Below are 27,857 nucleotides of genomic sequence, written 5' to 3'. Positions count from 1 at the left end.
GGTATGCAGCCCTTTACATTATAAAAAAAAAAAGTTACAATTACACTTTTATTTGGGGGGAGGGGCTAATGGGTTTTAAAATAAAAATTATAGGTAGGTCTGGTTGATAAAATGCCTAATGGGGCTGTTAAAGGTGAGTATTTTCCAGCTAATCTTAGAGTATCTTTTCTGTATGCCCCTTTTAAAAGGTAGTTTCATTCCATGCTTTACGTATTCTGTTCCATGGGGCTCCAAGGACTGCAGCACTTATGAAAAAGAAGGCCAGAATCAATCCTTTAGCCAGCGTCAGGTACTGTGGTTCTCCTAAAAATAAGACACAAACTATGAACAGTGTGCTATATCTCTGAAATGATTCATTTTTGCAAATACACCCACTTTTGAAAATGTGCCAATCCTTAGTTCTCATCCCCAACTCCTCTTTGCCTTTTGGTTGCTCATAGACATGTCCTCCAGTAATTGTGGTCGAGCACGCTCAGTTCATCCTGCCTTTTGTGTAATTGCTCTGTCCCGGCCTTTAGGACACAGAATGAGTATGTCCAGGGCAGGCTTGGTCTATGCTCTTCTACATTCAATTTGCTCAGCTTCCCCTCCTTTCCCTGGACAAAAACATTAACCCTTTCATATGAACAGGTCCAGTTGCATGGGTCTTATCAGGACTGTGGGAGATAAGTTAAGCAGAGCTCCCCTCCTCACACTTTGTAAATACTGGCTCCTGCTCTTCATAAGCTCAGGGGATGGACAAAGGGTAAACCTGCTCCAATTAACCGTTTCAGTGCACAGGCAGAATAGTGTTACTGGTAAATGCACGGAGTTAGGAGATGTTGGCAGTAGGAGGTAATGCAGGTACTCCTGGGAGTTGTAGTTTGCCAATTAGAAATATTGGTCACATCGGCTGAGCAGTAGGACCGTCCTGTTTGCTAAGTGTTGAACACTTTACCAATGGGACTAACAGAATGTAAATACCTTGACTGTAAGATGTGATTGTTCTCAGTAAGAGAAACCATGTATTTTTGTTAGCCAATAAAATGTAGGATATCTACAAGATTAGTTGACGTTATATTGAGCCTCAGGCTAGGCTGGCACAAAGTGAGCTCATATAGGCATGTAGCTTTTGACAAAAATTGTTGGATTGTGAATTAACCACTTTAATTAAGCCTCTGAAACTGTATATTAAGGGTTACTTGATTTTAGCTTTGCTGAACATGCTTTACATTTTTTAGGGAAGATACTTGAACCTCTCTAACTGATAAGAAAATGGCTGTACAATGCTTTATTGGGCATTTTGTAAAATAGAACACGTAGTGTCATCCATGGTATATAAGGTTGTAGTAGACAAAGGACAGCCAGAGTCCACCATCGAACTGTACAAAGATGGAAGTCTACTTTTGAAGTTTGGCTGTTGACCAATGGCACAATATGGTCTCTCTCCAAATGGCTAACTGCATGTCATGGATTTTAGGTATAATATTGTATTACTTTTCCAGATCGTGTTCATATACTATATGTGTATGCTGTTTGTACCTTTTGATCTTATGTATCATCTTGTGATGTTCCACTTTTCATCACTTTATGTAAACTTTATAAATGTTTAGAATGTGTACGAAGGAGCCTGTTTATTCTTGCATCCCCAAATGCACAGTAAAACTCAAACAAAAGACTTGTACTACAGGACAGAGCATATGAGGAGCTGATCTGGAAATGAGGAATGCCAAGCAGAACTGTAAAAGGGCTGACAGAATATACAGTATGAAAAAAAAAACACTTCTGCCACATTGGCCATGGATGTTTTGTCCCATTGTAAAACATTTTCACAGTCATTGGTGGTGGTGGTGGGAAGGGGATTTATCATAACTATTGAAAAAGAATATAGGGGGATTGTTTATCAGCATTAAAAAGGTTTTCTATGCATAAGTGATGGCACATCTCTAGAAAATCTTTATTATTTGACTGCTAGGGGCCTAACCACTTGATCTCCAGAATGAAAGGACTACAAAGCCAGCAAGGGTCCATTCATACAGCTGTATTTTCAGACTGTCTATGCATCCCAGTGGTCTGTTTGAAAAAAGAAGAAATCGCTGTATGGCCTAATCTCTTCTATTTCATGGACAAGACTAGGACATGTAATGTACAGCTATGTGCTGTCTGTTGTGAGTTGCAACACACATATGGCCATGTAAGTCCGGCCATACTCAAATGAGTTGCTTTTGTAGCTTTTGTACAGCTGCTGACTGTGAATGGCACTGTGCAAAGAAATGACCCCTGCTGCTTTCTTCTAGGCATCAATGCAGTTGCCAAAGTTTAGACCACTTCGCATCATGGAAAACCACCTCCTGAAATAGATTTGGAGCACGCCGACTACTGTGTATTAAACTAGTTTATAAAAACTGTAAACCTGGTGCACGTGTTAATTTGGACCGTCAAATGTAATATGTAGACATTCCCGACACCCAAAATCTGTGGATAACACAATGTTTAAAGCGTAATGCCCCATTTACACAGGACGATTATCACGCAAAATGTGTTCAACCGAATGAAAATGTGTGATAATGATTGTGTCTAAATGCAGAGCCATTGTGCACTATTCATTTACTTTTTGTTTGCCACTCACTTTCAACCAGCATAAAAATCATTGTTGATTTGCTCACTTCTTGCTGCATCTAAACTCTCCCCACTCAGTGTTTCACATAGAATGTGACGTACTAAGCAATTTAGCAAGAAGTGAGAAATTTTCAGTGAAGATTGGCCTGTCTAAAACGTTCTACATGAACATGAAGAACCAGTGGTGAAGTCACCTGCTCGGGCAGATAGTTTAGCCGACAGTCGTCCCGTGTAAATGGGGCATTAGTCACAAATTGGAATTCTTGTATTTTTTTTGCATATTTTTTTCATAAATACAGTTTTTAACCTACCCATTTCAGAAATATGTGAAATACAAACATCTAGAAACAAAAAAGTTAACTGTTCTGTGGGGGATAGTCATAGATATTCTACCATGTCTCTTACCTGAGTAATACTTAGTCAGTGGATAAGCAAGCTGCTGCCAGCAGACATCATTCTTCTCACAGTCATACTCTGTATTCATCAATTGAAATCTAGATGTTAAAGGAAGTTGGTCAATATTATATTAATCCTATTAGTGTATGTAGTTGTATATATTTATTACACACACGTAAACAGGTGAAAATAATTAAACATTGATTTTACATGGCACTGATAATTTTAATGGACTCTGTTCCATATTTCTATACCTTGTGATGCTCAAAGGCGGCTGGGCTGGAACTTTGATGAACTCCACAGAGGCAGTGAGCGGTAATGACAAGTTACAAGCAGACACACAATTCACAATTATTGTTGAGAAGCTGAAAAAGAAATACCGCACATATAAAATACCTTGACATTATGTCAAAGTGGCTTATTACTAAAATAATAGCTTTAACTCATTTGCTTGAAACACTATGGCACCACTAAGTGTGCCCAGTTTCTGGCTCTGAATCCACATCATGCAGCTGCTGTAAAACCCTGGCCACCATTTACACCATTTCAGAAATAGAGGTGACAAATTGAAGGCCGACATATCAAGAGTTGAGTTAGGCCTCATGTCAACGGGGCCCGAACGGTTTCAAAGTGTGGAATCCCGCAGTGGTTTCCACCCGTGCCTGCAGCCCCGAGGCCAAAAAGGAAATTTTTGTTTCCTATCCAGCGCTGCGTTGCTCTCCTCCATCGTGGCCTCAATCTTCTTTCTTCTGCCCGGCGGGTGCGCATGCAACACGTTTTCTTTTTTAAATCTCCTGCTCTCAAGCACGTCCACAGTGACAGCTGCGGGTGTGGCAGCTTCCATTGACTTCAATTTTAGCCGTCCCCGCGGAATCCACAAAGAAATGGAGCGTGCTGCGATTGCTTCCAAAGTGTGCAATCCGCACATGGTAGGGGGGGGGGGGGGGGGGGGGAGGGAGAGAAAAAAAACCCCACATCCGCATACATTAAATTGCCCTGCGAATGCTAATGCATCCCTACGGGCTTCTAGATCTGTGGATCTCCCTCGCTGGAGACGCGCACGGATTTTATCATTAAATTCCACCCGTGGACAATGGACCTTAGAGAGAGAAGTAAAAATATGTGTAGAATCTTGACTTTTTTGTTACAAACATATAATTTCTTACAAGTTTAATTGGTGGAAGCTTCACACTACAGCTATTGTGTGACAAGGGTTATCCAAAGGCACAAAGAAATAAAAGTAGCAGCGCAGGCATGAACAACAAGATGAACTAGACACTGACCTAACTTTAGCTGCAAGGATTTCTTCCTGAGGAATGCCCTCGACAACGCCAGTTACAGCTGTTAAGACTTGAATGTTCATGTTTGATGGCACTCCTAAACACATTACATTTTCTGTCTCGCAGTTCTCTGTGCATGTTGTGTTGGGTTCTTCATCTATGGGAAATCACAACAAATAATGTTTTTTTTTCAGATTTATGTAACTAAAGCACAATCATTGTATAATGCAAAGTTATGCAACTTTCTCATGTAGTGTGTCTTACAGTTCTTCAACGTTTAGAACTTTTTTTTGCCTGTGAATGAACGGGATATGGTCATTAACATGTACAAACCAAAAAGAAGTCATGCACCTTTTGACAGCTATTTCTCCCTATTTCCCCATACACGTGTATGCTCGGTTCAGCTGAGCGTGCATCGGTTTTCAACAGGAAGAGGGCTGTAAATCCCTGCCAGACACCTCTGGCAATAACTTATTTTCCAGGAGAAAAAAAAGGATTGAGCATTTTCATATCTAACATACTCAATCTTTTCCCCCCAGTTATGGGGATACAATATATTCCTATAATTCGTTTGTTTCCATAACATCATTTTTGCCTGTACAAACTTTTTATAGTCTGTATATTTTATGTTGTTCTAGCTTGCTAATATCTACTACATTTAGTATTATTTGTTCAATGGATATTTCATGTACCTTCTAACAGTCATCATTTCTGTACACAAATATGATTAAGCTTACAAAGGTCCACGACAGACTAACTGGGTCACAGTGAAAAGGAAGGGTAGAGGGAAGAGATCAGGGAGGCTAGTCCTGAACTGGGACATTCCAACAAGTTTACAAAGTTGGCAGATGAGGGGGATGCCATTACAGGATGAGCACTGCTGCAGGACCACATGGTCTCTGACCGCCAGGGACATGTCTACTCCAGTAAGAAGGTGAATAAGAGTGCAGGACAGACTAGACAAGTCCTGACAGTGAGGGGCTCAGTTATTAGGAGAACTGGCAGTCATCTGCCACAAAGACTGGGATTGTCGAACAGTTTGTGGTCTTCCTGGTGCTCAAGTTCAAGACATCGTGGTTTGGGTTGACAGATTGAAGATGGCTAGAAAGTTAGAGGAGTGTGTAAACTAGGGGGAATGCAACCAGAGAGATAGAGGGGAAGATAGCGTAGACATGGACTGGGAGTAACAGTATTCCATGTTATAGTGACTCATTACTCAAAAGGACTGTTGATCCAGGTAGTTATTTTGATTGCCATATCGGCGTCCAGAAGGAATTTTAGTCCCCTAAAATGAGGAAAATTTGCTTCTACCTCATTGGCGTTTTTTTCCTTTCTTCTGGATTAACATTGGAGGTGTAATAGGCTGAACTAGATGGACATTTGTCTTTTTTCAGCATAACACGCCATGTATAAGTGCTTGAGCTATGGAATCACCAGTGGTCCCACTGAAGTAACGAGAACTGAGATGCACGCATGGCCAGCACTGCCAGATGGGATGTGCTGGGGATGAAATCTTGGGATCAGTGGGGGTTCCCAGCACTCATTGCCTCACCGATCAGCAAGTTCTTCCCTATCCTGTTGATAAAAGGGGTATTCCCATTTCAGAAGGTTATCTATTAAGATATGTAATATCACACCAATTTGTTAAACGTCGTGATTATTAAATTACCCATAGTTTGCAGCAAAACTGTATTTTTACAGCCAGAAAGTGTGTTATGGATACTCTTTGCACATATGACTGGACTTAAGAATTCTTCAACTAAGCACCTGCATCTTGCTGTGCAGTACAATTACTTCTAGGAGCTAATTAATTACAGTGACACTCAATGACTTACATATTATTGATATCCATTCGCTTGGGTCACGGACATTTGAGTTTCCTCTCATAGAAATGCGATTCACAGAAAGTAGTGAAGTCTGAAACCAGGAAAGTACATTCTCCCTACAATACAGAAAATAATTATATATTCTTATTAATGGAAGACCAAACAGGTTTTTTTTATTGGATAAACTGCATTAATGGTATTAAAAAGGTAGAAACCTCAGGAGCTTGCCTAGGTTTTACTATGTTTTTTGTTAAAGAGAGTCTGTCAGCTTGAACATGCTGACCAAACTGCAATAATCCCTCTCATAGTGAAAGTAAAGAATATGCTTAATATAGAATGGTACAACCTTTTCTGGCCAAAGTAACATATTGTCAGTTTGTATGACAAGTAAAATTAAGGGGATATTCCCATATGAGATATTTCTGGGGTATCGAGAGTATATGACATGTGAAAGTTACACTTTTGGCACTCCCGCTTAATGAGTGAGGATGGTAACCAGGTTTCGCAACTCCCATCAAGAATAGTATAGATGCCTGGCCACTTCTTTATCCTATTTCCTCCTCTCTGGAGTGCCAAACAGAGGACTCCTGATTAGAGATGAGCGAGTATACTCGCTAAGGCTAACTACTCAAGCGAGTAGTGCCTTAGCCAAGTATCCTCTCGCTCGTCTCTAAAGATTCGAGGGCCGGCGGCGGGCGGGGAGCGGCGGCAGGGGGGAGAGTGAGGAGGAACGGAGGGGAGATCTCTCTCTCCCTCCCTTACCCCCGCAACTCACCTGTCACCCGCGCCGGCAGCCAAATCTTTACAGACGAGCGAGAGGATACTTGGCTAAGGCACTACTCGCTTGAGTAGTTAGCCTTAGCGAGTATACTCGCTCATCTCTACTCCTGATATATGTCAGGCGGGGATGCCATCTCTGGGACTATCATATATGTATGGCATCTCTATGGATTGGCTATAAACATCTCAGATGGGAATAACAATATAAAGCATTAATCTGGGAAAAACTGAGGCACTGCGTGGTAACGCAGAGATTCAAAAAGAAAATTCAAGTCATGTATCAACCCCCCAGACTTGCACTAGCTGTAACACAGAAAGGAGCAATTGAGGCATTAAAGTGTTTAAAATAAAACTCATACAGCCCGACGGTACCCCCCCATGACAGTGCAGGCCACACAATGCACCAGCCTATTCATGCACTGCACACCATTCTTCCTCTCTCCAACATAAAAGATACATGTGGACAGTCATCGGATATCTATGATCAGGGAAGAGAGAATTCAGCGGTCGTCGAATGACGATACTTTGATCAATGCAATCCTTTGACAGCATCGTTTTTCTGAATGCTTGATACAATAACAAGCATGACCATGTCCTGATGATTGGGGGGGGGCATATAAAACGGCATAGCAGGGCACAAGATGTGTAACCCCGATTTAATGTATAAGCACAAGCTATTGGCAATTAAATATAGAATTAAAGAACAACAAAGATTCAGGCTCACCTTAGCTGTGTACAGTTCTCATTCACCACTTTGAAGAGACATCCAGAAAAATAATTTTCTCCAAAGAGAATAGCTGTCTGAGTTACGCTAGAGCATGAACTATCCAAAACTGAAATAAAGTATGCAAATTGTAACTATTTTAATTGAACAAATGCATACAGCATCCATTAAAGGGGTTTTCCAGCTTTAAATAATTAAATACCTATCCTCAGGATAGGTTATCAATAGCTTACTTGCAGGAATTTGCCACTCAGGACCGCTTCCGCTCAGCCGTTTGCCAGGCCATTGTTTCAGTGTGCAGAGCTGGAGGCAGACAGCTTCATACATTGTGCAATGGCCCAGCATGGTATTTACTGCAGGCACAGTTCCCATTCACTTGAATGGGAGCTGTGCATGCATTACCATGCTGTGCCACTGTACAATGTACGAAAGGGCCTGTTTCCAGCTACATGCACTGAAACAGCGACCAGTTGACCAGCAGGGATCCAAGTGGTGGCTCAGTTGATGATAGCTTATCCTGAGGATAGGTTATCAGTTATTTAGAGCTGGAAAACTCCTCTAGATATATTAGATCTGTGTTATACACACATTGTATGAAAAATGTACTAAACAAAAACAAAGTTTTACCAGGCTTCCAGACATTAAGAGTGGTCTTAGTAAATGGTGCACTTCCATTAGCAGCTATTACAGGTTTTCCAACTTGGTATCCTGCGTGTAAAAGAAAACACAGAAAATATAAAAATTACAGCAGAGTACTACCATTTATGAGTAAATTGTGGATGGACCAGAAACTATTGATGATGCTGGAAGGCAAAAGTGAACTAGAGAAATGAAAAAAAAATTTTTTTTTAAAACTCAGAGCAGTTGTCTATAGCAAACAATTATCCTAAAGGCCACTGAGGCATGAGCTTAAACAGGTCTGTCTGGGATGATTTAGTGATCCTGCACTGAGCAGGGGGGGGGGGGGGGGGGGTTGGACCCGATGACCCTGGAGGTCCCTTCCAACTCTAACATTCTATGAACTTTGATATAAAACAGGGTAAATTTTGAAATGATAAATAGCAAGGAATTACGAGCATTTGATAGAGTCCGTGAATCCCTTAACAGGCATGGCGCACCTCAAAAATAAGGCCTATCTGCCTTTGAAAAAAGAAAGATAACAATACATCCCCTAAGAGGTGCAGTCAACCCTGCCTCTTCCTGGTTTGGAGGTTCAAAATCTCACCTCGAGGAAGCGCTGGCAATGATTGGTTTATCGAGCGCTGCAGCGATTGGTTGAGCAGTTGCACTCGAAAACCAATCACACACAGCGCTTCCTGTAGGCGGGGATTTTGAACCTCCAAACCAGGAAGTGCTTGCTGAAAACTACAAGCAAGTCTGACGGAGATGCAGAGGAAATGTGTGACGAAGCTGACAGTGCCCCTTAGGTGATGCATTGTCTTTTTAATGCAGATAGGGCTTATTTTAGGGCTTTTACAGTAGGATTATGTATTGTAAAAGTTATAGCACTTGAAAATCACATTTTCGTGTGCTGCAACATATAGGAAGGGTCCATAGGGAAACATGGGCTACAAAACCTCGCAAATCATGGTTGTATAGAGCATGCCGCGATTTTGTATTCTCGCAATGCAGCAGGCTACAAAAAACATCTCTTATGTGACAGTACCCATTGGAAAGCATGGGCTTCACATATATTCGATTCGCAGCACTGTCGGATCGCTAGAAAATCACGTGATTTTGTCACCCGTGTGCCTACAGCACAGATTAGTACTTTGTAGTAAGAAGTTATATACATACAACGTTCTCCTCCTGTAATAACCGCAAGAAGCATTCACTGCAGAAGTGATCTAGATTGTACAGGTATAGATCACATTGCAGGCAGAGGGTGCTCAGGCCACAATAAAATTGGAAATTTCCTATATAGCTGTATTGTGAGCAATCCAATATTGTAAACTATTATAGCATAATGTAATATTCCGCCACGGGGGAGCAGTGGGGAGACCTGTCAGGTCTCCGCGCTGAGCCTATTAATCTCTACTTGTGGACAGGGGACTGCACTTTCCATAGCAATGCTATGGAAAGCGTTCACTGTGTTACCCGCGGCCGGATTATCGCCGCGGATAATGCAATGAACCATCGCCCATGGACAGGAGCCCTTACTGAGAGAATCAAGTGGAAAAACTTGGCAGACAACGCCTTTAAGAATTTTTATACCTGGATTTCCAGAGAAAACATCTGCTGTAGCATTGCTTGTTAGAAATGTAGCGGTGAACCTTTGAGCTAGTTTTGCTGTGAAAAGAATAGAATATAATCACTTTCAATGCAAAAGGTAAAAGCCAACAAATGATAAGTCACAAACATTCACTTCCACTACATGAAGATGCACTTGCTGGTAGCTTACTATACTGTGTAAATAAAATAGTGGATGTTAGCAGCCGGTAAAGGAAGGATCAAAATGATCAAAAACATTGTCATATGTTGGTCTACCCTAGCGATTCCCAATGGGGGTGCCGCTAGAACCCACCCAGGGTTGCTGTAGCTCCCAGGCTGGGAATGACTCAGCCGCAATTAAAGGGATTTTCAAAGTCTCACTCACTTTGCTGTTACTGTAAAGACCACAGAATTTCTACAGCAAATCCGCCTTGTGTGGACCCAGCCTAAAGAGGTTTTCTAGGCAGCGTCCACCGGGTTCTGAGCGGAAGCTCTGCTTTGACCCCATGCAGTGGCCGCGGCTTGTGATTGCAGATGCAGCTCTCATAGAAATCAACATGCATCCCCTGATACGCTGCAGGACAGGCTCAATCGCCATGTTCCCTAGTAACATGCTGAGAGTCAGGGAGCAATTGTTCAGTGCAAACTAAAATGCAGCCACACACCTCAAACCAAATTGGGGGGAGGGGTGACTACAGACAACATAGTCTGCACATGTGAACCGATACCAAAGACAATAACAGTCATGTACATAAATTGACAAAATTACTTTGTAAAGTAGACAGAGTGGATTTTTCTTCAAGTAATAGTCAACAGTAGTGTGAAATAGGTACCGTATATACTCGAGTATTAGCCGACCCAATTATAAGGCGAGTCAATAAGTATTACCACAAAAAAAATTGTAAAATTTATTGACTTCAGTATAAGCCGAGCTATACTCGAGTATATACTAGGTAAAGAGAAAATGCAATACTCACCTCCCAGACGGCGTCTGTGTCCCCGGTGCAATGGTCTCCCTGGTGGTGCGGCAAGCTGTTTGAGAATTCTCCCCACTATCATCTCCCTGCTCGGCTTTGAATTCCCCCGCCGTCAGCGCTGTGTAAGTAAGCGCTGTGATTGGATCGTGTGCCAGCCAATCACAGCCGGCGCTCAATAAACCTATCACAGCCATTAAGTGATGTCATCCACTGAATGATCGAGCGCCAGTTGTGATTGGCTGGCCCTCAGTCCAACCACAGCGCTTACCTACACTGCGCTGACTGCGGGGGAATTCAAAGCTGAGCATGGAGATGACAGCGAGACCACCGCGCCAGGGACACAGATGCCAGCTGGGAGGAGAGTTTTGCGGGGGTTTTTTTGTTGTTTTCTTTTTTACCTCACTGGATTATAAGCCGAGGGGGGGCTTTTACAGCATTAAAAAATGTGCTGAAAAACTAGGCTTATACTCGAGTATATATGGTACTTTATGATACAAAAGCTATTTTAATCCCCAAATTCTACTACAAAGAGCAGTGCAATATAGGCACCATAAGAATGTGTTAAACTGGCAAAATGCTATCCAAAGTAATAAAAATGATGGTACCCTGATGAGTAAGAGTGATATTAGCAGTCTCAATGGTGACCTGTATTTCCTTTATTTTATTTGCTTCCCAAATAAATGTGTAGTCCGCAAACACATTCACTTCACATTGCACAGGTTGTGGGAGGGCGGGCCCTACAGAGAAAAGAGGAGTTACAAAACAACATCCACACAATTATATTAAGAGTTGGCCTAGCAAACAGCTGATCGCTGGGAGTCTCAAGCGGAAGACCCACTCCGATCAACAATCGATGACCCATCCTGAGAATAGGTTATAAAGAGTTAGGAACATGTATATTGCAATTATTTAATTTTTTATATATTTTTTTCTTTTAGACAAATGCCATACCCGTAGGAACAACATCCTGTGTAGTATCTGTAAGCTGTACATTAAGAGGAATTGTGCCTGGAATAGAAACAAAAATGGATTCATGTTTAAAAGGCTTTGAGAATGTAGGGTGGTTTCACATAAAAGTTTTTAGAGGGGAAAAAAAGTGCAATTTTCTGAGTCAAAGCCAGAAATGGATCCAGCAGGAAGGAGAAGTAGAAGTCCTTCCTTTATAGTTCCCACTTCTGGTTTGTGTTTAAAATTTAAAAAAAATAAATAGGGCAACACAAAATAGGAAAAAACTGTCACTTACTTACTAACAGGCTGACAGAATGGCAGTTTTGAATTAGCTTCTCAAAAACGAATGGAAAGTGAACCAACAATATGCCTTCATTCCTTAATTTTTTTTTCAGAATTTTTTCCCCTCAGGCAGTAGTCAGCGCCATTTAGTTTTAACTGCCCCACTGACTTCCTGGTTATGATCACATGACCCAGCACATGTGATCACTGCAGGGAATCCTCAGCCTCAGGCTTTATTTACGCCAGCATTGTTACGCGGTTATTTAGCCGCGGTTTTTTTACGTTGCCCAAAAATCGCAGCCATCTGAAGCATTGTATCAAATCATGTATTTGATCAGATGACCAATTTTTAGCCACCTAAAAAGGTCATGATGGAAAAAAATAGCACATACATGACTAAATTTATATGCGGCCGGAAAAGTTAGGTCTTGATCTATCTTTGACCAATTCCGAGGATGAATGCTGAGCAAGGGATTTCCGGGCTGCGGCGTATTTTCTCGCTAATAGGTCGCACCCAGCCGTATGAATGGACGAGAAAACGCAAATTAAGCTCGGGACTTGATCACGTCTTTTCTACATTCACATGCGGGCGACCGTAAAAACGCATACACTCGTGTAAATGAAGCCTGACACTGAGGCTTTATTTACACGAGCGTATGTATTTTTTAAGAAGGCTGGAGAGAAGCGAGTAGTGATTGAGAAAAATAAATCACATGCATGTATGCTGGAATGCAGGAAAGCGATCCTTCATGCAAAAAAAATATGCACGTGAAAAGGTGAGAAGGGGTAAAGTTGTAAAGGCAGAGGAAACAATTAACCCAACCTTAGCCCCCTTCCTAATGGATCTCATAGCAGGTGTCTTTGTCGTACATATATGCTTGGGTGGGGGCCTAGCTGATAAACCTCTATTAACCCCTTGAGTGGCGGGTTTCCTACCACCCGGTCGTGCCCACCAGGGCAGGTTTTTTAAAATGGTCTAATCATTGAATTTCAACTAATTTTGCAGTTGCGTCTCAAGAGCCATAACTTTTTCATTTTTCCATTGACACAGCCATATAAGGGCTTGTTTTTTCAAAGCCCTTGCACTGCTCTGTGTGGGTCTGTGCAGGCAGAGCACACTGTCACAGCTTGTGGCATTGTGCTCTGCAGCTCCCATAGTGATACATAGCCCGGAAATCTTCCGGGCTATGTCACTATGAGCAGTGGAGCTAGTCCCGGAAAATTTCCGGGCGTGCCACTCAAGGGGTTAAAGAAAATGGACATACTTCTATGACATGTGAGAAGTCAAACACCACGTCTATCTTACTTTGCCTAAAATAGTTAAAATTTGCAAAAAATAAATAAAATTATTTAAGAACTTACCTCCACTGCCATCCTTAACTTCCACATCATTCAAATGAAATGTCCAAGCATCTGAGCACACCGTTATATCAGTCACACATGTGGCATTGAAATCTTGAAGATAAGCCACTGGTGCATTTCTCATGCATGTCCCAATAGCAGAAGGCTGGGGAGAAAAAGAAAAATGTCACTTTGACCCAAGTACCTGTCAGATCATGGAGAGATTGAATCAACCGATTGTTGTGTGTTCCCGGCTGCCGAAACCCTTGTTTATCAGCAGATATCCCCAGGAGAAGCTGCAGGCGGCCACAGATTTGCTCAGCAGCAGATGCTTACACTATGTATTACTACCTATCAGACACTATCTTGGAGTTAGGGCTGGGCCATTTGGAAGAAAATTAAAATCTCAAATTTTTTTTTCAATCTCTCCTTGAATTTCAATGTTAATCTCGATCTTCTTTTTCTTTTTGTTGCTAAACAAGCTAAAAAGATGAAGACGCATTTTTATACGCAAGAGAATGACATATTAAGGAATTGTGGTGTATGCAATTCCCAGACTCCCATGTACTATGCACACACCCCCAATCATCTTAGGCCCCCATATGTACTAAGCACGCACCCTATCACAGTCTCCAAATACTGTCCCTCTCCCCCATTATAACAGCCCATGTAGTTTCCTCCTCCATGTCAACCCAGCTCTACTTCCCAGTGTTCTGCACAATCAACTTTTTTCCAGTCTGACATTAGCTCCACCCACAGGGAAAATTTCGGCTAATCTACGATTTCATGATTCTGACGAAAGTTAGAATCATGCCTCCACAAAATGGCGATTAATCAACCTAATTCGATTAATTGCCCAGCCCTACTTGGAGTATGTCTATTCTTAGGCCCAATGTCCACTGGCGGATCTGATTTGCGGAATGCAAATCAAGCCGCCCATAGGGATGCATTAGCGTCGGCAAAATAATTAAAAGGATGCGGATGTCATTTTATCCCAGTGTGCAGATCGCACACGCAAAAAAAAGCAAAAAAAAAAAAAAGCACTGTGCATGCACGCGGCACACCGGCCGGCACGTCGAGCGCATCCGCAGTGCAGAAGAAAGAAGATCTGGACGCACCGGCTCTGAACAGATAAGAAAGAAAATGTTTTTTATGCCTCAAGGCTGCGGGCATGGGTGGAAACCACTGCAGGATTTCACAATCAGAAATGGTGCGTGCCCGTGGACATGAGGCCTAATTCATTACAATTATAGACCAATGATATGAAATAGTTAAAAACATGAACTACTGAAACATGTAGTAAACTTCCTGCAATAATAGTTCAGACACTCCTATTATAAACATATAAATATATTTTGCACACACAAGTCTGCGGTCCAGGGCAAGTAGTACCTGTGGAATTGTAAGATATTCGTTAAATCCAATTAGATCTACAAATATTGCATCTCCTTGTTTATAACCATTGAGGGCTTTTTCATAAATGGACTGGAAGCTCAAATTAAAAGATGGACTCGGAGATGGTATTCTGTGAACATGAAGAAAGAAAACGTCAGAAATTATACAACTATATTAGATATTATTTCCTTGCCAATTAAAAAGATATGGTTTACCTGTCATTGACTATACATCAAAACCTATTGTAGTGATGAAATAATAGATCTGCAAGACAGCAGGGATAACTGTGGGCAGCCATATGATCAGACAGCTCTCTCTATGAAGTTCTTAAAGGGGTTGGTCCCTCAGGGCTCCTACCCACTTGCCTTTTTTTTTTAATGCTGTGTTTTTTTAAACGCGATTGTCAATGGGACTTTCTAAAGATAAAAACGCATCGCAAGTTTGTGCTTTGCGATTTTTTTGCGATGCATTTTTAACATTAGAAAGCCCCATTGAAAAGTGCGTTAAATAAAAAACGCAGCCTTAACAAAACGCAAGTGAGTAGGAGCCCTCAAACTACACTTAATGGTCTATCCACAGGAGAGGTGCTCAATATTTGATTTTTAGGCACCCCACTGCTGAGGTAAGGTACAGTCCCCTGGTGCAAGCACCGAATCATGACTGACTCCTAGGCTGACGTCCCACTGTGACGTTTTCTTGGTAGACTGTTTTTGTGGGTGCTTTGCCATTGCCTTCCCCAGTCATCTTTTACCCCCCAGTACTCATTTTACCAACCTCAGAAGTATGGAAGGCTGAGTCAACCTTTAGCCGGCTACCTGTACCAAGCGGGAATTGAACCTGCAACCTTCAGTTCGTGAGTGAGAGTTTAGGACTGTATTTCTGCTGCCTTAAGGCTGGGTTCACACAGGGCGGATTTGGCGCGGTTTTGCCGCAGCAGATCCGCCCGCGGCAAAACCGCCCGCGACCGCTAATCTCGGGATTAGCCAGCCATGTGGACGAGATTTCTCAGAAACCTTGTCCACACGGGATGGCTAATCCGCTGTGGTAAATCCGGCTGAAACCGCGGCTGCGGCCGCCGCAGCCACGGTTTCAAAAGAAGCAGCGTGTCTATTTACCTTTTCTTTTTTGTTTATTTATGTCACGGCCGCGCTCTCCTCTATGAGAGCGCCGGCCGCAACGGAAAAGCAAGAGGCTGGGCCGCTTCAAAGCCGCCACGGCTTAAACCACAGCGGTTCTCCCGGCGGAAATCTCGCGATTTTTGCTGCGGCCAAACCGCGAGATTTCCGACGGGAATCCGCCCTGTGTGAACCCAGCCTAACACTGGACCACACAAGGCTGTTCAGCTGCTGAGACCCACATCCATCATTAAAACAGGGGTCCCAAGCCCCAGCATTACATTCAAACTCCTCCCTACTGACTGTGGTTGGGCAGAATCCATTCTAGTGATCAGTGGGGATCCCAGCGGTCAGACATTTATCACCTAAAAGTGGGACAACCCCTTGAAAGCAGACTTCCTTTTATCATTTGGTCCCAAGAAAGCAGTAGTATAAATTATTTTGAGCCGCTGCTGATGCAGAAATGATGCAGCACCCAATACAAATCAATAGACCAGGTCCTCCAGTTTCAAACATTCTTTGTAGAGGAGAATTCCAGGCAGGTATCCCTCTCCTTCCCCTCCATTACCTCCATATCGAAAAGGGTTGAATAAAGCAAACAACTTCTTTAGATGAGCATATGGAAACTTACCCAGTGTATCCCTGGTAGAAATAGCCCAGAAAAGGGGAATTGTCCATGTCAGACTGGACGCAGAGGAATGGATACCAATCTGGAGCATGGTTCTTTTCTTGGATACTACAAAGCTGGTCAAAAGGTGGAGAGACATTTCCACCGAAAACCCCAGAGTAACAGGATCCGTTAAATAGCTCTTTCATGCTAAGACTGCAGTCCTGTCAAAGAAGGAAGTGAAAGAAAGGTCTCAGTGGCAATGTATAATTAATAGGAATTCTTGGAGGAAGCTAGAAGCCTCTGGACATTTCATAGATAACCTATACAATATAGATCTGAAAGCTAAGTGTCATCATACAACTTCAAGGCTGTTAAGGGAAATTAGTCTGGAATTAAATCAGGAAAACAGAACGCTGGAGTGCGTTCATTACTAATAAGCTGCATCAAACAGTCCCTCAGATATGGTCCAAGAGGAATTGCTGGCAATGTGGAACGGCTGCAGGAATAAACCTATTGCAGGATATATACACCCAATATGATGGATAATGATGCTGCAGTCTGTACAATACTGGAAATACCAGAATAGCAAACTAACTAGCAAACTGGCTGTCCACAGGCAATTTGTCATAGCGTTATCCGCGGTGATAAATTGCACGCGGAGCACGCATGACATGCTTTCCATAGGATAACTATGGAAAGCACAGCCCAATGTACACGAGCGAAAAAAAAAAAAAAGGTTCAATGCGGAAAATCGCGGTGACATTAGTGCTCCCCCGCGGCGGTATATCGCAATGCCCATGGACAGGCGGCCTTAAAGGAGATGTCCCGCGCCGAAACGGGTTTTTTTTTTTTTAAACCCCCCCCCCGTTCGGCGCGAGACAACCCCGATGCAGGGGTTAAAAAAACCACCCGCACAGCGCTTACCTGAATCCCGGCGGTCCGGTGACTTCAATACTTACCGCTGAAGATGGCCGCCGGGATCCTCTATCTTCGTGGACCGCAGCTCTTCTGTGCGGTCCACTGCCGATTCCAGCCTCCTGATTGGCTGGAATCGGCACGTGACGGGGCGGAGCTACACGGAGCTACACGGAGCCCCATAGAGAACAGCAGAAGACCCGGACTGCGCAAGCGCGGCTAATTTGGCCATCGGAGGCCAAAAATTAGTCGGCACCATGGAGACCAGGACGCTAGCAACGGAGCAGGTAAGTAAAAAACTTTTTATAACTTCTGTATGGCTCATAATTAATGCACAATGTATATTACAAAGTGCATTATTATGGCCATACAGAAGTGTATAGACCCACTTGCTGCCTCGGGACATCTCCTTTAATGATAGATTAAACCAAGGCTTATATAATAAGGGACTGCTTTACAGTGGAGAAAAAGGACTGCTGATGTTTCTGCATGTCTGAATACATAAGCGAGTCCACAGAAATAACATTTTACTCCATACCAATCTTTTTCTCTTTGGAAATAAGTACCGTATTTTTTCCGCTTTATAAGACGCACTTTTCTTCCCTCCAAAGTGGGGGAGAAAAGTCAGTGCATCTTATAGAGTGAACGTGCCGCTTGTTCGCACGATTGCGAGTTTAACGCGCAATCATGCGAACATTCGGCCAAAGAATCAGTTCTTTCTCCTTTGCACTGCTGCCCACTGATTGGTGGTGAGCACCGGCTGGAACAACTGTTGCTCCCCTTCCTCCACTAATCAGCTTGACCCCTTCCTCCTATAAGGAAGTGCTTACAGTTCTTTCATTATTGCATGACAAAGCTACCTTGGTCTCCTGCTGCATCCATCCAATTTTAGAAAGATGTCAAAGCAGAAACGACTAGCATATAATATCCCTTTTAAACTGGAGGTAGTGAAATACGCCAACGAACATGGGAACAGAGCAGCTGAGAGACATTTTGGGCTGCCTCCAACAGAAAAAAATGATACGTGAATGGAGGAAACATGCAGGAGTAGCTGCAAAAAGCAGATAAAAGTAAGCACACTTTTCATGGGCGTACTGCAAAATGGCCACAGATAGACGTGGAAATGAAAGAGTGGATAATACATCACAGGAACAACGGATTTTCAGTCTCTACAAAAATGATCATCTTTGAAGCCAAGCGTCTTGCTGCAGAGAAAGGCATTGAGGACTTCACTGGATCCGCATCATGGTGCTACAGGTTCAGGAGGAGATGTGGCCTTGCTATGTGCACCAAAACTAGGATGGCGCAAAAAATGCCTAAAGAATATGAAGCCAAGATTGTTTCTTTTCATAAATTTGTAATTGATGCAAGAAAGAAAAATGGCTTTGAAATAGGCCAGATTGGGAATATGGATGAAGTCCTGTTAACTTTTGATGTTCCATCAAACAGGACTGTTGATTTGAAAGGTGCAAAATCCATAACTGTGAAAACCTCAGTCAGGACATGAGAAAACACATTACACGGTTGTGTTGTTCTGCTGTGCAGATGGCACCCAACTTCCACCAATGCTAATCTTCGAAAGAAAAAGCATGCCAAAAGAGGCAATCCCACGAGGAGTTATTGTCCATGTTCATGAGAACGGATGGATGGATGAAGGTGGAATGAAAATATGGATCGAAAAAATGTGGTCCAGACGCCCTGGAGGGCTCCTGAAGAAACCTGCCCTGCTAGTACTTGACCAGTTTAGGGCACATATCAGTGAAAACACAAAAGACATATTTAAAGAAGCAAAGACCCATCTAGCTGTAATTCCTGGGGGGCTTACCAGCCAGTTGCAGCCTCTGGATGTTTCTATTAACAAGCCATTTAAAGTTTTCATGCGAGAGGAGTGGAACAAGTGGATGGCTGCTGGGAATCATGACCTGACACCCACTGGACGCATGAAAAGGCCCACTATCACTCAGGTTTGTGAGTGGGTGAAAACATCGTGGCTGGCTGTGAAGGAGGAAATTGTTGTAGGATCCTTCAAAAAATGTGGCATCAGTAATGCCTTGGACGGTTCTGAGGATGGAATCCTTTCTGAAGATGCTGACACCAGTGATAGTGAGTCACTGAGCTTGATAAGTTCGGACAGCAGTGAGGAGTTTTTGGGGTTTCCTGATGACTAGAGGTGTATTGTTCTAAAATAAAAAGCTCTGCTCATCTGTTAATTACAGTGATAATAGTTCTTAATGCGGCTGTTGACTGACTGCTGTTCATGCTTACATATTATTCTGTTATTTTATTAAATATTTAAGCCCACTTTTTGGTTCAAAATATTTTTTCCTACTTTCCTCTCTCTAAAACCTAGGTGCGTCTTATCAAGCGAAAAATACGGTAGTTCTTTTACATCACAAGAATGTACATGTTTGTAAATATGAAAAATAATCAGCTACACACTGGAAGGAAATGTATTGGGAGGACTCGGCAATGGAATACCTGCAGCAACTCCACAGGAAACCTGTGGTGGCGAAATCCACACCTGAATGGTGCAGATTTGGCTGCGTTATTAATTGCGTAACACCTACGGAATTTCACAGGTTGGATTCAGCAGCATCATTCTGTAGCATAAATAGACATGCTGCAAATTTAGAATCCACAGAGTTTTTATTAAAACCGCTGCAGATTCGTGTTCGGAAAATTCCCAAATCCTGTGAAGGAGATTTCCGAAATCTCGGCCACATTATACTGTAAAAACTGCTGAATTTCCACAGCGTTTACTGCCTGTTGCCTGTGTGGAGGTGGTCCAAGGCCGCTCTTACATTAGCTTGTGCTAGCACATACCACCCTGCGTACTGCTGCATGCCAACAAATCCACATACATTATCTTGGCACGTAATACGTTGCGTCCACATTTGCGTGTTGTGTGAGAGGTACCAGTGCCGGTAACGTAAAGGTAATTACCATGTGCAAAACCCGCACGTGTGATACATGGTAGAGAACGGTAGTGTGAGAGTAGCCTAATACTTATAAGTATTTGGGGGCTCCAGGACATTGTGTGGCATTTTCAGCTGCAATAAAAGCCAAGTTTTAATACTTTGCACATTCCAGTGATTACAAAGATGCCACCTAAGATAAAAGAACATGGCCCCAGAAGCAACAAGCAAGTTACCTGATCACAGCAGCAGCGGACATCACAAGCCCCGGCGGTTAGATTACAGGGACAGGGTCCTAGTGGTTGGTACACTTGGTTAGGTATCACTGTTTTATTTTCTGAAAAAATAAACAACTTTGTGATTTTCCCGACAAAATACTCTGTCATTCAGTAAAGATTTGTGCACATTTTGAGGATAAGTTGACAGAGACACAGCAGATTTCAATACTGAAATAGATTGATGCTAAAGAAGTTCACTTATCTGAACAAACCACATACAGCCAAACCGCGCCGATCTGCGGTGGACAACAGCCGCACGGTTTTGTGATACATTTGTGCAATCATTGACCACTGCGGGTGGTGGTTGGGGTGTGATACGTGCAGTACTGGACTTTTGTGGACCTAAAACTGGGTCTGCATTGCACGATTTGTCCAGATATCAGCCGTTCTGTGATTACGAGATTATTGCAACCTCAATGCTTCCATAAGGGAAACAAAGTTATGGTTGACCGTGTGCCCATTGCAAAAAGTCAAACCTAATTGTACTTTATGTTTCAGTCAGACCGTCACCAACAAACTTGTTCTCCATAGGAAAACACTGAGGTTTTACAGTGTTCGTGCCATAACTTAAAAGCAGCCAAACGGCACCTTGTAGCTACAGTCTAAATATACAATTATAAAATGTTATTAGTCCTTTGGCTCATATTCCAATTTGTCTTTTTTGAATAATCCTTTTAATTAACATGTACAGTGTGTACAAGGAACATGATACCATGCTATGCCATGGCTTCCATTAGACCAGTGTTTCCCAACTCCAGTCCTCAGGGACCACCAACAGGTCCTGTTTTCAGGATTTCCTATAGTAACAACCCCTGTGGCAATGTCTGAGGTATCGACAATAATTACATCACCTGTGCAATACTGAGGAAATCCTGAAAACATGACCTGATGGCGGTCCCTGAGAACTGGACATGGGAAACGCTGCATTACACGCAGCACAACCCTCAATAATGGAGCATGGTGAATAGCTCCTTACCTGAGACAATCCCTTGAAAAGTGGTATTGATAAATAGGTCTGCATGAATGAGCAAGCTAGCTATGGATCGGTTATTCTCACAGGCGGTGACTTGAAGGGTTTCCACAATGCACCGATCCTCCTGGCAGCAGTTTGTGTCATTGTCTGAACATAAGGTCAGATTCTTACGCAGCATCACCATAACTTTAGACACAATCTGAAAAATGAAACACAGAATAGCATAATAATTAACAGATCTTTCCATGTGTACAGCAGACATTGTAGAAATGCCCTTGCATTACTGCCAAAGATTATCATTATATAAAACTGTAAAACCCCTTTAGATAAAATGCATTCATTTAAGTGGAATATGCAGATGTAATGCTTTATTCATATTTGCATGGGAATGATTAAAAAGTCCAGCAAATTTGATGGAAAGAATAGCACCCATTAAAAACAATGCACAGCAAGACAGAAGGCAACAGACAATGGGGATCGCCATACGCTAGAGGTATCAGTCATACAGGTATAGAAGCCGCAATGCAAGTGTTTAGACACAGCCTAACAAGTGACCATGGGGCCCCGAAGCTTAGAATGGAACCCCTCTTTACCATTACAACCTTCAGCAACAAATGAGGACAGGGCAAGGGGAAAAAAAATTATATATATCACGATTAAGGCTCTTGCATTTTTCCTTGCGTGTTTTTTTCTTGTGATATCGCTGCGGTTTTTTTTAACTCAGATGTCAATGGGACTTTCTAATGTTAAAAACGCATCGCACAAAAATCGCAAAGCCCAAACTTGTGATTTTTGTGTGATGCCTTTTTGAACATTAGAAAGTCCCATTGATATTTGTGTTAAAGAAAAGCAGCGATATCGCGTGACAAAAAAAAAGCGCAAGAAAAACAAAAGTGTGCAAGAGCCCTTACTTTGATCACCACTGTGTCTTTTGCTTGATTTCCCAGTGATCTACCTTCAATTTTACAGCTCCTTCCACTTCCATTGTCCACAATTATCATTAACTGCACTTCACCAGGCTTTGAGTAGAGGTGGCTCCCTTTTAGGATACGTCCACATGGGACATACCGTGCATAATGGAAAATCCACCATGAGTCTGTGGCCCAAATCAGAATTTGTTACAGGTGGATTTGCTGTGGATTTAGATGCGGATTCACAGTTAAATCCACTGTGAAAATTGACGGCACAATTTAACAGGTTTCGGATTTAAAATCCCTCCCACAGGTCAATTTACGCTGTGTATGTTTCCATAGCAAGTGAATGAGATTTCTTGAAATCTCATCCATTTGGTGCAGTAATATATTGTGCATTTTCCATGCATAAGTCCACGGTGGAAAATATATACCGTAAATGCCATGTATGAACGCACATACTCCAAAAGAGGACCTGTCATTTCTATTGATATAGCCGTTTTAGTAAATAATTGCATCTCCCATAAAATAACAATTCTTGGGCATCTTTGATACAACACTACCTTATAATGTTCCTGTGTTACTACTCCCACAAATTTAGGAAGGAATGGACGTCTGGCTGTTACAAGTTTGGGTGGGGTTCCATCACACTGTGAGGATGTCCAATCAGTGCTGGCAATGACACCATGTGTAGAACACCCCTTTGACAAGGAGAATGGCAACATCCAGTTGTCAATCAATTTGTAAATTTCCAGGAGGAATTACAGGAGCGGCATCATTCAGAGTCGTAAGAAAAAATGCTCCAGAATTGTCACTTTGTGGCAAATACAAGTCTACTAAAACAGACATGTCAATGGAGGCTGACAGATCCTGCTGGGCACCATAGCAGCTGACAATCTAGTAATTATGTTCATGCCGGTTTGATATAAACACGTAAGAACATTTTGTAGATTTAGGAATAAGAATACTGACTACTACCCCAAATAAAGTGAGTATGGTGTTCTTTTGGGTAGCATCAAACAAGATTGGGAAGAAGCAACACAAGTCCAAACTCATGGACCCTATATTTCAGAAAATTATTCTTCCAGCATTTCTCTCACCAGTTGTGCCCCATCAGCAAAAGATTCAATACTTGATAACCAGTTGTCTGTGGTATTCTGTCCATTACAGCTTGGAGATGGTAAAGAAGCTAAAAGGAAAAGGAAAAGAACTGGTAGACACAAATGCCATAAATGCTAAATACGTATGAACTATTTGGTTGACCCACGTTTTAACTATTGATGACCTTATAGTCGCTGGTAGAGCTAATGAGGGCCTGCTAGGACCCTGCAGCTCTGCTTTACAGGGGGCTCCCAGTGGTCACATGATTGCAAGATTGCGTATGCCCGCAGTGCAAGAGCGCCTGGCCTGAAACTATCTTTGTGCCCGTAATACGTCAGCCGCTGCCATAGACTCCTATGGGAGCCAATGACAGCTAAACTCCCCACCCCTTCTCTCCTCCCCTCCGGATGTTTGCAATGTGATGTGGTGGTGGGATGGGGGCGGAGCTAAGCTCTGTCCCCTCCCATTGCTGGCTGCGGACAATGGGAGTGGGCTGGTGCTTAGCTTCGCCCCCCACTCCCATTGAAAACAGCTGTAGGGAAGGAGAGAGGAGGTGAGCCGGCAAAGGGGGAGGGAAGGGAAGGCAACGGTATTGCCGCCTTGGCGCATATGCCCGGGGCCCGTGCCTTTTTGAATGGGCACACAAATGTTAGGTTTGTGCGCCTGTTCACGTGTTTTTATGGCGCCGGTGTGCGCGCATGTAAAAACGCCTATGCTGGTGGGAAAGCTGGTGCTGTGGATATCGGCTACCTGTGTTTCAGTAAAGCCTTTGACACAGTTTTACATAAAGAGTTTATACATAAGTTATTGAAAATTGCACTTAATCCTTTGATATCTATCTTTTAACCGATTGTGAATCCACTAGACTATCAGTGTTGTTGTTAATGAAGTGTATTCTAAAAAGGGATTATTTACAATTGGTGACTACAAGGGTCTTTTCTGGGTCCCATTCTTTTTAATCTGTTTGGAAGTGACACAAGAGAAGGTTTAACAGGTAATGAGTCCATAATGCGGTCAAGCAGCAAAGAAAGCAAGTAATATGCTCGGTTGCATAGCTAGAGGTGTAACCAGTAGAAAGAGGGAGATTGTGATTCAGTTCTATAGAGCTCTGGTGAGATCACATCTGGAATATGGTGTTCAGTTTTGGAGACCTCACCTACAGAAAGAAATTTACAAGAACAAGTCCAAAGAAGGATGGAAGGTCTCAAGTCTCAAGAACAAAACTTATCAGGAAAGACTTAAAAAAACGTAATATTTATAACCAGGAACAAAAAAGGGAGAGGGGGGACATGATCAAAAGTTTTATATATATGTTAAAAGTAGAAATAAGGTTCAGGAGGGAAGTGTTTTTATTAGTAAACTAAAGTCTAGAACAAGGGGGCACAATCTGAGATTAATTGGAGAAAAAAAAAAAAAAATCAGAAGCAAAGTCAGGAAATATTTTTTTACTGAAAGAGTAGTAGATGCTTGGAACAAACTTCCAGCAGATGTGGTTTGAAAATTAATATAGGACTTCAAACTGCCTGCGATAAGCATATATCTATCCTAAGGAACTAATATAAGGGCAGACTGGATGGACCATGTGGTCTTTTTCGTGCTGTCAATTTTCTATGCCATCAATAGCAGATCAGTGGTGGTCTGACTCCCGTTATCTTAGTGTAAGGCGCTGCTTTTTGCCATAAGCAGACAGCTCTGCAGTAGCACAGATTCATATTGCAGGCTCAGTCCCATTTACTTCAATGGACTCAGCTTAACAAAAATCAGCTCTGTACACTAAGACACCGTCTAGAGGAACAGCTGATCAACGATGTTCCTGGGTGACAGGCCACCAATGATCTGCTATTGATGACCCATCAAGATGATAAGGTAATCAATAGTTGGAAATGAGACAAGCACCTTAATGAAAAAGAAAGAAAAAGACAGAACTTACTTGTATTGGCAATGACTGCAAGAGATAACTGATCAGAAGATACGTTTGCAACAAGAAATGTTGTCATCTGTGGTCCAGACAAAAAGACTGTGGAAGGATAGAAACCTAAATACAGAAGTATAAAGAAAAAAAACTTTAATAAAACTCTGTCTCAAATAGGACATGGCCACATTCACGGTTTAAACCCAGTTTCTACTCATGTTATAATTTCCTTCCCCTTTCCTGAAATGTTTTCCATGATCAGGGGAGAATAACACAACTTAAAGAGGATGCCCAATTTGTACAATCCGTTTTTGTTTAAGGGCCTTTTACATGGGCTGATAATCAGAAATGAGCGTTCTCATCAGCGTTTTGACTTCTATTTTAAAAGATCCGTTTTCTTTTTTAAATGGAACGAAAACAAAACGGAATCCAGAAGAAAACAAATCGGAGACAATAGTTTCCCTTTTTTAAACGGATCCAGTGGACGGACCAGTAAAAAGAAAAACAGGCAGTTTCTATCAGTTTGCTTCCATTTGCTTACATTCATTTTTCATGGATCTATTTTGTATTCTTTGGCCTTTCTAACCCCCTGTGCATACAGAGTTACAAACTGGTCCATTAAACGGACATCAAAAACGGAACCAAATTGAACACTTTCTGTTCAGTTCTGTTATCCATTGACTACAAATGTTTAAAAAAACAAAAGTGTCATTTCTCTTTGATTTCTGTCATTTACATGGAAACAATAGCGCAGCAGTCCAAGCTATTATTTTTGTTTAAGGCGTCATGTCCACAGGCGTATTTTTGCTGCGGAATCCAGAGCAGGCGTCCACTTCAATAACCACAGCAATAACCCTCCATAGCACGCTATGAAAAAATGATTCTTCATGCCCACGAGCAAAAACCAAATTGTGGTTTCTACTCGCGGGTGAAAAATTGCAGCATGCTCCATATTACTGTGGTTCCCGCATGGACGGCTTCCTTTACAGTCAATACAAGTTGTCCGACCTCTGACTTGTTTGCAATTGACATTGTGGATGGGCCGCGGATTCCGTGGGAAAAGCAGGAGTTTAAAAAAAATCTGTACTGTGCGTCGCGCAGACCATCTGTAGTACAGAGAAACCGGAAGAAGAGCGGTCCATGGGGATGCCACCGCCTACACACACAGGTACACAGGGTAACCCGCCGCGGCCACTGACGGATTCCATGCAGGATTCCCCACGCGGATTCTGTGCATAAAGTGTGCATTCGGCCTTAGGGCGCCCACCCACTGGCGTTTTTTTTCACTGCAAACTTCGCAGGTTTTTTTTTCTGCAGGGGGTCTATGGGACTTGTAATGTAAAAATCGCGATCGCGCAAAATCGCGATTTACCGCGATATCGCGATTTTGCGCAATCGCGATTTTAGCTTTGCATGTCCCATAGCCCAAAGACACCTGCAGAAAAAAAAAACGCCGCGAATTTCGCAGTAAAAAAACGCTAGTGGGTGGGCGCCCTTAGAAGCGGGAATCAAACGGAACAGAGGCACGTTGAGCTGAACTGAAGCATTTCACTGCTTACTGAAATCAATGAGAACTTAAACAGATGTTTACCATTTGGCAGCTCCTCGACAGAACAGCTAACGAAAAACAAGGGCACAGACAGATGTGAATGGGCCCTTACTGGGCGATCACATCGGGTATGTGGCACCACAACGCATCTGTTTGGGCAGCATACTACTCTGTGTAAACAGGGATGTGCTGCCCACAACAATGGAACTGTATCTGGCTGTGTGATCATGCTGCCGATGGTTCGGGCACACCTGGGCAGTTCCACATTTGTGGAGCTGAATGAGCTGCCAAAGACTTACAAAAATGTTGATTGGCACTTGTTCCTGGCAAGAAAGCTGCCAGTCTAAAAGGGTACCCAGGAAATAAGCGGATGACCAGGGGTGACAGCATTGGCTGCCAGCAATTAGCTGTAATTTGCAAGGCAACCTTAGATTTCACTACTTTACAAAGATTTAGTGATCTGGTCGCCATCAGACAGATTCCTGCAGATGGAAGCAGCAACAGCAGAGGGCCTGATTGTGTTACCGGAATGTACGGAAAGAAATAGCACAGAGTCTCTGCAATCCCGCATAGCGTACAAGCACTCTGCCATATCTGAGCCGCCTCTCACAGCCCCAGCGACTAAACCGTTCTTCATACTCACCTATAACCGACTGTGCGCCCACCTGAGCTAATATTCCGAGCACCGCCAGCGTTACCGGGCACGGGGTACCCTGAGGCGGCATCATAGCGGCCCTTAGTCTTCACAAGACCCACGTTGCTAAGGCGCCATATCAAGCCCGCGGTGCGTTCCACGGTAACCAAGCGAGAATTAACCAAT

The 27,857-nt window shown here is 42.7% G+C and overlaps 1 protein-coding gene across 1 annotated transcript; it reads right to left on the bottom strand.

Moving 5' to 3' along the window:
• Positions 1 to 57: 57 nt before the first annotated feature.
• TCTN2 (tectonic family member 2) lies at positions 58 to 27,857 on the bottom strand. Its single transcript, XM_066603359.1, has 18 exons — positions 27,681 to 27,857; positions 25,507 to 25,611; positions 23,576 to 23,664; positions 21,568 to 21,763; positions 20,550 to 20,650; positions 16,505 to 16,704; positions 14,756 to 14,888; positions 13,385 to 13,529; positions 11,744 to 11,800; positions 11,398 to 11,529; positions 9,819 to 9,893; positions 8,232 to 8,312; positions 7,605 to 7,713; positions 6,110 to 6,216; positions 4,278 to 4,431; positions 3,249 to 3,359; positions 3,004 to 3,092; positions 58 to 303 (listed from the first exon to the last, which is right to left on the bottom strand). The coding sequence occupies exons 1-18, from the start codon at positions 27,763 to 27,765 to the stop codon at positions 182 to 184; spliced, it is 2,091 nt and encodes a 696-aa protein (XP_066459456.1). The 5' UTR covers positions 27,766 to 27,857; the 3' UTR covers positions 58 to 181.

Source organism: Eleutherodactylus coqui, chromosome 5 (genome assembly GCF_035609145.1).
Source record: "Eleutherodactylus coqui strain aEleCoq1 chromosome 5, aEleCoq1.hap1, whole genome shotgun sequence".
NCBI classification, from domain to species: domain Eukaryota; kingdom Metazoa; phylum Chordata; class Amphibia; order Anura; family Eleutherodactylidae; genus Eleutherodactylus; species Eleutherodactylus coqui.
This window is presented reverse-complemented; position numbering and strand designations above follow the sequence as displayed.